General features: G+C 46.7%; 1 protein-coding gene across 1 annotated transcript in view; it reads right to left on the reverse strand.

The window, feature by feature from the left end:
• The window catches only part of espl1 (extra spindle pole bodies like 1, separase), a 61,553-nt gene that overhangs the window by 21,470 nt on the left and 27,989 nt on the right, over positions 1-12,094 (reverse strand). Inside the window, exons 15-20 of the mRNA XM_076287214.1 lie at positions 11,164-11,280; positions 8,165-8,333; positions 5,368-5,505; positions 4,438-4,594; positions 2,345-2,454; positions 667-1,847 (exon numbers count right to left, since the gene is read on the reverse strand). Of these exons, the coding sequence (XP_076143329.1) occupies positions 667-1,847; positions 2,345-2,454; positions 4,438-4,594; positions 5,368-5,505; positions 8,165-8,333; positions 11,164-11,280 (1,872 nt within the window). The remainder of the gene's footprint in view (positions 1-666; positions 1,848-2,344; positions 2,455-4,437; positions 4,595-5,367; positions 5,506-8,164; positions 8,334-11,163; positions 11,281-12,094) is intronic.

Raw genomic sequence — 12,094 nt, forward strand, 5'->3', positions numbered from 1 at the left:
TTTGATTTCAGAACGAGAATTCTCGGTCTAGCCGTTGATGTGCCGACGGAATACGCATCAGCACCAACCTCTGATCAAGGTAAACAAAATCTGACTCGGTGTCCGTCATGTTTGAAAGTTTGTAGTGCTGCGAGGGAGAACGTGCACACGCAAGGGGCGCAGTTAAGCAGAGCTGCGGCTGTCTGAATGGTCTGAACACAGAAGAGCAAGTGGCTTTGATAAAATGGCCCATTATTTGACATAATACCGGTATTACGATATTGTCTAAACTACATATCGTTTTCAAAAATATATCGGTCGTAGTCGTAATACCGATATATCGCCCAGCCCTAACTTTAGGTCAATATCACACCGGAATTCTCCTTTAGCCAAGTTCTATGCTGCGCACTCACTCACTCAGAGCTGCCTTCTTGACACACCCACTTGCCTAGACGCATGCAAGGAGCATGGAGAGTGGGAGCAGTCCACAGAGACACAGAATGTTATTATTTTGATAAAGTATCGATTCTAAAAATGTCAGAAATCGTATCGTTTTTTTGCTCACACACACACACCTCAGACTCAAAATCGGTCTCATCACTAAAGACCACCCACACACACACACACACACACACAACTGGAGCATTTTGTAAACGTGTGAGTGTGTATGTTTGTGTTGTGTATCACCTTGAATCTGGAGCGTTTGGTTCGTCTCGGAGCAGGAGGTGCTTTTGGGGCGGCGACCTCTGTGGGTGAGGTGTCCTCAAATACCTGGAAGCCATGCCCACTGGCCTTCTTTCCGGCGTGGAGTCGCGGCGTGATGGGGGCGGCACGGGCACGCGTGTGTGAGCGCTCGGGACTGCCTCCTGGGAACTCAAACACACTGAGGGAGGCGGCCGCAGATTTGGGGCGGTGTCCCGGGGCACACGGAGTCTTGAACACGGAGGGGGTGGAGCTGGGGACGGGCCTCAGCGAGGACTTGAGGGCGGAGCTTTGTGAGCTTCTGGCTCCTCTGGCGGGCGTCTGAAACGCTGCCCTCGGAGTGTGAGTGTGTGTGAGCTCCTCCTGCGGCTCACACACGCCGCTGTGCTCCCTCTTCTTCGGGGGGTTCCAAGACCACACCCCCGAGAACAGATCCTCCACAGACACCTGCCGCTTCGCAGCTATCGCTAGGCAACAGGCCACTCCCCTCAGCGCCAGCAGCTCCGCCCTGAGGGTCAGCAGCTCCGCCCACGCGTGACCTCTTGGGGTCGTGACCTTTAACCCCTTCTCCAGCACCCCCTGCAGCTCTGGGCTGAGCTGCGGCTGCCGTCCCATCATGCTCTCTGCCTGCCCGACCAGCGCTCGCGCCACCGGCACGCGCAGCAGTGGATGAAGGGGGGTGCTTGTGTGTGTGTGTGTGAGGGGGAGGCTCTGGAGCTTTCTGGCCAGCGTGTGGGAGAGACGCTGGCAGCGCTGCACACACATGCGGTACAGGCGCAGGGCAGCGCGCGAGTGTGTGTGAGTGCTGGATTTGGTCTTGGGGTGTGTGTGTGTGAGAGAGGAAAGAGCTGCGGAGGCCAATGCCCAGCTCACACACACTCGCCCCAGCGTCAGGTCAGAGCAGACCGCACACACGCACTCTGCAGTATGGCTCAGACTCCGCAGCCAATCAGAACGCTGCTTCAGGGGAGGGGAGGAGCCCTGTGCACTGGCCACACCCACACCTTCCACTACGATTCTTGGGATTTGCCGAGAGGACAGGAGCCCATCAGTGTCATCATTATGCTCCTCCTCCTGACGCTGTGGAGGCGGAGCCTGGAGGTCCATTGGCGTCAAGACTTTACGCAGATTCAGCTTCATGTCCGAGCCACGCCCACCTGAGGAATCTATACACACAGACAAACATACACACGCACAGACACACACACACGGGATCAGGAAGGTGAGAGTACTACTGGTTAACTGCAACATATTGCCTAGTAATGGCTTACAGTGATGGCAGATTTCACTGCTAAGGTGTGTGTGTGTGTGTGTGTGAGAGAGAGTGTGTGTGTGTGTGTGTGAGAGAGAGTGTGTGTGTGTGTGTGAGAGAGAGTGTGTGTGTGTGTGAGAGAGAGAGTGTGTGTGTGTATGTGTGTGAGAGTGAGTGAGTGAGAATGTGTGTGTGTGTGTGTGTGAGAGAGAGAGAATGTAAGAGTGTGTGTGTGTGTGAGAGAGAGTGTGTGTGTGTGTGTGTGTGTGTGTGTGTGTGTGTGTGTGTGTGTGAGAGAGAGTGTGTGTGTGTGTGTGTGTGTGAGAGTGTGTGTGTGTGTGAGAGAGTGTGTGTGTGTGTGTGTGTGTGTGTGTGTGTGTGTGTGTGAGTGAGAGAGAGAGAGAGAGATACCTGTGCAAGACTCCAGTAGGTTTTTGACTCTCTGTAGATCCTGAGCACTCTCTTCAGACGCCCCCTTCAGCAACTCCAACTCCGCTTTACACACTAGCAGATCAGCACAGCTACACACGCACACACACGCGCACACACACACACACACACACACACAGTCGTGCACACGCGCACGTGCACACACACACACACACACACACACACAAGTTTGCACTGGTCAAATCTCTGTCTCTCATACACACACACAACCCTTACTGGTTTGAAGGACAACTCCGGTCTAAGAACACAATAGGATCTATTACTGGACAATAATGAGTTTAATTTTTGTTGGGGACAGTAGTTTTGACCCTCTCCCCAGTATCATAGAGGTGTAATGATATTTTGACCCTCTCCACAGTATCATAGAGGTGTAATGATATTTTGACCCTCTCCCCAGTATCATAGAGGTGTAATGATATTTTGACCCATCTCCCCAGTATCATAGAGGTGTAATGATATTTTGACCCTCTCCCTAGTATCAGAGGTGTAATGATATTGTGAGTTGTGAGTGAACAGTTTGTCAGTGGCTTAAAGTGGCGATTTACTTTGACGTAGCAAGCTTTCCTGCAAGTCTCAGTGATTTTTGACAAGGTATACCACCCTACAATTAGAAAGCTTTTTGTGTTTTATCAGCCTCTTTATATCCATTGTATGCCTACGGAGAAATATTTTGAAATGTCTAATCTCTAATATGTCTCCAAAATAAAAAACAAAAACTTTTAAATATTATTGCATATTTCATTAGATAATGGCTCATTTACATACTTATACATACTATTTCAGAAAACTTCCAATACAAAAAAGTATTGACATAATAATCAATGGATCAGTAGGGTTGGTCGATGTCCCCTTAATTGGCATTTGACGATGTGTAAAACATTGTGATGGATAATCTAGTCTGCTTAAGACTAAAATCATAAGTAGTATGCTATGCATCCCACGTTATTAGGCTTGGCCATGCCGACTATGAGGCATGGCCAGTGAAGTGAAAGTAAGGGGCTGTGATCGCACAGTCCAGGCTATAGGAGGGCGAAGTAAAAAACGTTTACAAATAACGAATCCCAATTACTACTCCGCTGCTGTCTGGGGATTTTGCTAAATGCATGACATACAAGCCTTACAGTGAAAGACGGATAGTCTACCTTCTGATCCTATAACTAAGGGAAAAAATGGTTTATTTTAACACAGAGGAGAAGGACGCATTTGGCGCTTCAGTGCTGTAGTCTCGCAAAAATATTAGAGCGCTAGAATGTCCTAGTCGTAACAATAATAATTCATTAGGACTATTTTTCTGCTAAAACATTAGGCTACATATCTCAGTGTTTCTCAAACTTTTTCAGACCAAGCACTTAATCAATAAAAAAAAGCCTCACAGACACCTAGCTAAAGAAAATAAAGTAGACCTAGTTCAATAGTAAATTACACAATAGGCCTCCTACTCACTGAACCACTTTGATTGTATTTGCACCTTGCTTATTGTGTCAGAGAATTCATATGTTTAATATGAAAATATTTAAACTGGCATGGCTTACATAGGCAGTGTTGCAGAAATGTTTGGATTTACATACAAGTTAGTTCAATATTGCAAACAACTCATCTATATTATATTTTACCACGTCTGCTCACGGACCACTTGGGCTAGCTTGCGGACCACCAGTGGTCCCCGGACCACACTTTGAGAAACACTGACATATCTTATGTTCATTGTAGGCTATAGGTCTACTGCGAGACATAAAAGACAATTACACATTCACGTCACAATCAGGAATTATTTAAATAAGACGGTAGACTAATAAGTCTTTTATTTTACAAGACGGTAATAAGTGATAATGTTTAATTCTCTCTCTCTCACACACACACCTTACTGGTTAATGGTCTCACACACACACTCCTTACTGGTTAATGCTCTCTCACTCTCACACACTCCTTACTGGTTAATGCTCTCTCACACACACACTCCTTACTGGTTGATGCTCTCTCACACACACACACACACACTCCTTACTGGTTGATGCTCTCTTTCACACACACACACACACACACACAATCCTTACTGGTTGATGCTCTGTAGTTTGCTGGCGAGCTTGAGAGCCTCCAGGCACTGGACTTTAGCCTCGTGAGCGGAACCAGCCTTGCTGCGCACACACACCAGCCGCCGCGCGCACACACACACCTCAGAGAGCAGCTGGTACTTTATCAGCAACCCATCACCTGCAACACACACACACAGAGGAGTTGGAACTTAAAAGTACTACTTCTTTAACGCCCCCACACACGTGAACTTGTACTAATGGACACACACAGACTGACTAGATAGACACAGACACACACACACACACACACACACACACACACACACTGACTGGACACACACACACACACACACACACACACACACACACACACACACTGACTGGACACTCATTTTCTTCTTCACATTGCTGGGGTAAACAGATGCAGGTATATCTCTGTTGGGGTATCTCTGGGCAAGTCCACATTGTCATGACATGCTGAGTCTACTCAGTGATGAAAAACGTTGTTTAATCTGACGTGAGCACATGTCAATAAGCTTGCTATGACGTGACAACATGTCAATAAGCTTGCAATGATGTGACATGTCAATAAGCTTGCAATGATGTGAGCACGTGTTGATAAGCTTGCAATGACGTGACAACATGTCAATAAGCTTGCTATGACGTGACAACATGTCAATAAGCTTGTAATGACGTGAGCACATGTCAATAAGCTTGTAATGATGTGAGCACATGTTGATAATCACTTTTGTCTCCATTGAAAATTTGGACTTAGAAACACACTCACACACTCTCACACACACACACACTCACACGCACGCACTCACACGCACTCACACGCACGCACGCACTCACTCGCACGCACGCACTCACTCACTCATGCGCACTCACTCACTCATGCGCACTCACTCACGCGCACTCACTCACGCGCACTCACTCACACACACTCACCTGTGTTATCTTGTGCTGTGCTGTTGCTGTCGCTGTTCGAACTGGACGCACCAAACAACCCTTTTCCAAGCAACATGACAACCAAACTGTGCAAGAGCTTCATGCCTTCATACTGAGCAACATCTGGAGAAATCAGGCCTGTAACAAACACACACACAAGCTAGACATTAACATCTGGAAAAATCAGGCCTGTAACAAACACACACACACACACAAGCTAGACATCAGGTGCGAGCAGCCAGGTGTGTAAGAGCAGCCAGGTGTGTGAGAGCAGCCAGGTGTGTGAGAGCAGCCAGGTGTGTGAGCAGCCAGGTGTGTGAGAGCAGCCAGGTGTGTGAGAGCAGCCAGGTGTGTGAGAGCAGCCAGGTGTGTGAGAGCAGCCAGGTGTGTAAGAGCAGCCAGGTGTGTGAGAGCAGCCAGGTGTGTGAGAGCAGCCAGGTGTGTGTGAGAGAGCAGCCAGGTGTGTGTGTGAGAGCAGGTGTGAGCGCAGGTGTGAGCGCAGGTGTGTGAGCAGCCAGGTGTGTGAGAGCAGCCAGGTGTGTGTGAGAGCAGCCAGGTGTGTGAGAGCCAGAGCTAGTGAGCGGAGCGGAGCGCAAGCGAGCGAGGAGCGGATGCAATTTTGTTGGAGCGTGGATCGCTTTTTAATTTAGAGGCCGGAGTGGCCGTTCTGTTCCTCTCCAATTTCGCTCCGATACCGCTCACACCACGAGTCTGAGGCATGCCCAAATCCACCCAGAATTCATGTCTTCATAATGAAACCAAGACCGTTACATTTTAAAACAAAGATATTGGCCATAGTAACGTAAAGGATTAGGCTTAGCCAGAGCTTGGTTCGAAAGCCACTTTTATTGGCTAGCATGCAGCATAGACCACGAGAACAGAACACACTAGGCAGGTCAAACACACACACACACACACACACACACACACACACATTACACATACAGGGGTGGATGCAGCCCCCCACACAAAAAGGATCACACACGAGGAAGACCTAAAAGGGGAACACACTTCACTAAAACACGGACATTAAAACAGTAAATAAAAGGCATTAACACACACAAACAACCCCCAGAGTTCTCCCCCGTATCCCAGAATGCATTGTTCCAGAGTTCTCCCCCGTATCCCAGAATGCATTGTGCCAGAGTCCGTGGCACATAGTCCAGCGTGCCGACGTTACAGTAAGTTTGTTGGGGATGAAGTCGCTAAATATTTTAGAAAGGAAACTGAAAGTCATAGGGCTTACAAGCGTACTATTCGTACAAAACAACTAGATACTAACAATGTAGAGCAAGCACAACTATGTGGTGACACTGTTCCAGTGAGATTTATTTTGGAATTTAAGAAGACACATTTCGCGGAAACATGAGTGTGCTACGGAGAGCAAAGAAAAAATGTGAGCAATTTGAATAGCCTATGCTTTAAGTAAGGCTGAAGTAAAACTTGGATGCTAAACCTGTATTATTTAGGCAATTAATCCCACTGATACCTTTAGTTTTAGGCTTATGTGTATTGACAAGCTTGTTCGTTGTTGCACTGTCGGTGTTGCATTAGGCTATCTGAGTGACATTGCCGTTGCTCTTAGTTCTTTGGGATTTAAGTTTTCTAAGGTAACAATTCGGCTTGTAGATTATTTCTCCCTCTTTTAAATTGGAGTGAGCGTGGAGCGATTTCACTGGAGCAGGAGGATTTTGAAGTGGAGCAGGGAGCGAAATTGAGCGGAGCGGCCTGACGTGAATTTGAGCGGAGGAGCGGCTGAGTGAACAGCCACCTGAGCGAGGAGCGGGATATTCGCTCTGCTCAGCTCCGCTCACTAGCTCTGGTGAGAGCAGGTGTGTGAGAGCAGCCAGGTGTGTGAGCAGGTGTGAGAGCAGTCAGGTGTGAGTAAGCAGGTGTGAGAGCAGGTTTGTGAGCAGCCAGGTGTGAGTAAGCAGGTGTGAGAGAGCAGGTGTGAGAGAGCAGGTGTGTGAGCAGATGTGAGAGCAGCCATCCTCAAAATGAAGCCCTCACAGAGCACACATCATTGGACAAACTTCAGACTACACGGAAAACGGTCACTTTTCCAAAGTCCTTATAAGACCTAACCTGGCTACGTGGTACCCATCCAGCCATAACCCACAATGTATTCCTTACCCCACTAACCATGACAACAAGACCACCGCACATGTCCAGGATGGATCGGACCGTCGGAACTCAGCTGTCATTATGTTAAGCCCGCCCACCGACTCTGTACACTATGTGATTGGCCTGATCGAAGTTTGATTTTTCCAGCTCGCGTGCCAACAGAGAGTTGCTAGACTACCCTGGCTGCAAATTACATTTGCTGCCGCTAGGGTGCGTCGAGATTTCTAGGCTAGATTACGGCATATTCTGTTTAAAAAATGCATTGCGATTCATTTCTTATCCCAACTGCTTACAGAACTGCAAAAGGGTTCTGAAAAATCTGTCAACTCTGTTAGAGACAAAGTTGGTATATTTAGCAAATGTGATACATTTTTATTATGTCTCCCCTAAGAGAATTTTTGTCTCTAGACTCACTGAAGCAACTTTACATTTTAAATAAAGATTGCGACTTTTTGTCCTGAAATAACAACAACAACAACAACACATTACATTTATATAGCGACACTCAAAGCGCATCACATGGAAGAGGGGACCTCATTAACCACCACCAATGAAAGCGCTATATAAATGTAATGTGTTGTTGTTGTTGATGCTGCGTAGTTCCGTAGGCAGGGTGTGTGTGTGTGTGTGTGTGTGTGTGTGTGTGTGTGTGTGTGTGTGTGTGTGTGTGTACCGTGCTGGGTGATTTTGCTGCGTAGCTCTGATGGCAGGGAGTGTGTGTCCAGACTAAGGTAGGTGCTCGCTGTCTGCAGAGCCTGAGCCTTCAGCATGTAGAAACTCCTTGAGTGCTTCTTCTCCACGTCACACAACACCTCACACAGTACACACACACCACGATCAACCTGTGAGGGGGGAGAGAAACAAACACATCACACACAACGCGCACACACACACACCCACCACGATCAACCTGTGTGTGTGTGGGGGGGGGGGGGGGGGGGAGACAAACACGTCACACACAACGCGCACACACTCACACACACCATGATCAACTTGTGGGGGTGGGGGGCGAGACAAACACGTCACACACAACGCGTGCGCACACACACAACACCATAGAGGTGTGTGTGTGAGGAGTGTGTTCATATGAGTGTGTGTGTGTGTAGAGGTGTGTGTGTGAGGAGTGTGTTCATATGAGTGTGTGTGTGTGTAGAAGTGTGTGTGTGAGGAGTGTGTTCATATGAGTGTGTGTGTGTGTGTAGAGGTGTGTGTGTAAGGAGTGTGTTCATGAGTGTGTGTGTGTGTGTGTGTGTGTGTAGAGCTGTGTGTGTGTGTGTGAGAGGTGCGTGTTCATATGAGTGTGTGTATAGGTGTGTGTGTGTGTCTGTAGAGGTGTGTGTGTGTGTGTCAGTAGACGTGTCTGTGTGAGGAGTGTGTTCATATTGTGTGTAGAGATATGTGTGTGTGCGTGTGTGTGTTACCTCCCCAGTGCAGTAGCAGATGTGTTGATACAAGTGTGTGTGTGTGTGTGTGTGTGTCTATAGAGGTGTGTGTGTGAGGAGTGTGTTCATATGAGTGTGTGTGTGTGTGTACAGGTGTGTGTGTGAGGAGTGTGTTCATATGAGTGTGTGTGTGTGTGTGTAGAGGTGTGTGTGTGAGGAGTGTGTTCATATGAGTGTGTGTGTGTGAGGAGTGTGTTCATATGAGTGTGTGTGTGTGTGTAGAGGTGTGTGTGTGAGGAGTGTGTTCATACGAGTGTGTGTGTGTGTGTATAGGTGTGTGTGTGAGGAGTGTGTTCATATGAGTGTGTGTGTGTGTGTGTGTAGAGGTGTGTGTGTGAGGAGTGTGTTCATGATTGTGTGTGTGTAGAGCTGTGTGTGTGTGAGGTGAGTGTTCATATGAGTGTGTATAGGTGTGTGTGTGTGTCTGTAGAGGTGTCTGTGTGAAGAGTGTGTTCATATGAGTGTGTGAGGAGTGTGTTCATACGAGTGTGTGTGTGTGTGTGTGTGTGTGTATAGGTGTGTGTGTGAGGAGTGTGTTCATATGAGTGTGTGTGTGTGTGTGTGTAGAGGTGTGTGTGTGAGGAGTGTGTTCATGATTGTGTGTGTGTAGAGCTGTGTGTGTGTGAGGTGCGTGTTCATATGAGTGTGTATAGGTGTGTGTGTGTGTCTGTAGAGGTGTCTGTGTGAAGAGTGTGTTCATATGAGTGTGTGTGTGTTAGAGATGCGCGGATGGGCTATTATTTCAACCGTAACCACATAGCAAAACTTATCATCCATCCGCCATCCATCCACACCAACGTTTTTTGACCAATTTTCAAACCCGCACCCGCCCGCCATCCGCTGGTTGTTTTAATGTATATGCGGTGCTGCTGACGTGAGGCTAGAAAGCTCTTGCCTGTTCTAGAAAGACTGATCCAATGCAGCAAATATATTAAAAGGCTAAAGTCCTACATTGGCTATGTTGTAGCCTATCCTCAGAATATCAGCAGCAAACTCAGTCTCTGTCTCGCAAAAGTCTCCAAATAAAACGCACATCGGCCTGTAGCCTACAATTTTATCATTGTAATAAAAAACTCAATTTGGCACATAATTTCAACATGATGCTATTTAGCCTACTAATTAATGCCTATCGACTTAATTTTTTGCAAAAAGAAAGAAATCCTTAATAAAATAACAAGTCATTCACATTATAGGCTACTTTACGCACTGTAACCCACCGCACAGCAGTGCAACGTGCATGTTCACATTTTTAGTAACAACCGCCAAACTTGCTTGCTTACACATCTAAGTTTTCCGACTATTTTTCTTACCTTCTTTTTTCCGCTGTGGATGTTACTGAGCTTGTAGAAGTTTTAGCTCTTACGTTCTGAACATCTCGCACTGCCATTGCCCGATGTCAGTTCTGAGTCATATCACTCCATAATCTGTCTCCCTTTTAAATGCCTATTCCCTGAATGGTAGGCTACAATATGTGTTTTATATATAATATCGAAACAAAATAACCCAGTCAGTCTCATCTACGAGATGTTTAGGCCTCCTCCAATACTGGCAGCTGGGCTCATAGGTTGCAGATTTGCTAGTGGCCTACCAAGGCTCTGCAACGAGACGCGACATGGGAGATGAATCATCGGTCAACTTGCACTGTAGCCTATTCTACTAATGTTTTTATTGCACACTGGAGAGGAAAACATGCTGGTAGGCTACGATAGGCTACTTAATTTAAACTTTGTTACCTTTCGTGTGTGTGTGTGTGTGCGTGCGTGAGGGGTTGCTCAGTGAAACATCGGAATACACCAATTCCGCAACACCGTCTCTGATAGATAAACAAAGCAGCATGCCTGATGAAAATTTGACTATTTCAAAGTGTGCTCGTTTTTTTCGGATGTAGGTAACACAATTTAACAATGTATACGCTATATTTTTTTCATTTGATTGGTTCAACCGCCACCCGCCCGAATTTCATTAAAATATTATATTTCTTCACGTCATCCGCCCGATCCGCGGTTTAACCGCGGAGTCCGCGGCTGTAACCGCGAACCGCGCATCTCTAGTGTGTGTGTCTGTAGAGATGTCTGTGTTCATATGAGTGTGTGTGTGTGTGTGTAGAGCTGTGTGTGTGTGTGTGTGTGTGTGAGGTGCGTGTTCATATGAGTGTGTATAGGTGTGTGTGTGTGTGTGTGTGTCTTTAGAGGTGTCTTTGTGAGGAGTGTGTTGTGCGTGTGTGTGTTACCTCCCCAGTGCAGTAGCAGATGGAGGCTCTGAGCAGCTTGATGGTCATGGAGATGAGCGTAATGCTACTGGAAGCAGCAGCTTTGGTGATGCATTCTTCAGCCTGCTCCAGGTGCACCTGAACACACACACACAGAGATTTGAATGATATTAGTTGGACAACGGTACATTTCAAAAGGTTTTTTTTTAGTGTAAAACATTCAAAAATTACATAATATAAGAATGTTATGTAATCGACATAAGAGAATGTTCTTTTGATGGAAAATACTGGACAATGATCCAACCACTGATCCATAAGTAGAACTGGATAGGCAGGACTATTGACTATTGCAGGACTATTGACTACTGCAGGACTATTGACTATTGCAGGACTATTGACTACTGCAGGACTATTGACTACTGCAGGACTATTGCCGGACTATTGCAGGACTATTGACTATTGCAGGACTATTGACTACTGCAGGACTATTGACTACTGCAGGACTATTGACTATATCAATAATGTTCATTTTTAAACCCAGGAAGTGGCACTGGGATTTATATTCCCCATTCAGAGCCCCAAAGATGCCATCTTTGCCCATATAAGACGATCCGGGTACTAACTAGGGCTTTACACCTAACCGTTTAGGTACAGGACGTTAGGTTCCATACCAGACCGTTTAGGCACAGGACATTAGGTTCCATACCGAACCGTTTAGGTACAGTACAGGACATTAGGTTCAACACAGGACATTAGGTTCCATACCAAACCGTTTAGGTACAGTACAGGAAATTAGGTTCAACACAGGACATTAGGTTCCATACTGAACCGTTTAGGTACAGGACATTAGGTTCAACACAGGACATAAGGTTCCATACCAAACCATTTTGGTACAGGATATTAGGTTCCATATCGGACCGTTTAGGTACACGACATTAGGTTCCATACTGAA

Source organism: Alosa pseudoharengus, unplaced genomic scaffold (assembly GCF_046254945.1).
Source record: "Alosa pseudoharengus isolate Yale_2024_CS ecotype anadromous, Long Island Sound unplaced genomic scaffold, YU_APseudo_1.1 YU_APseudo_1.1_scf_16, whole genome shotgun sequence".
Taxonomy (NCBI): domain Eukaryota; kingdom Metazoa; phylum Chordata; class Actinopteri; order Clupeiformes; family Clupeidae; genus Alosa; species Alosa pseudoharengus.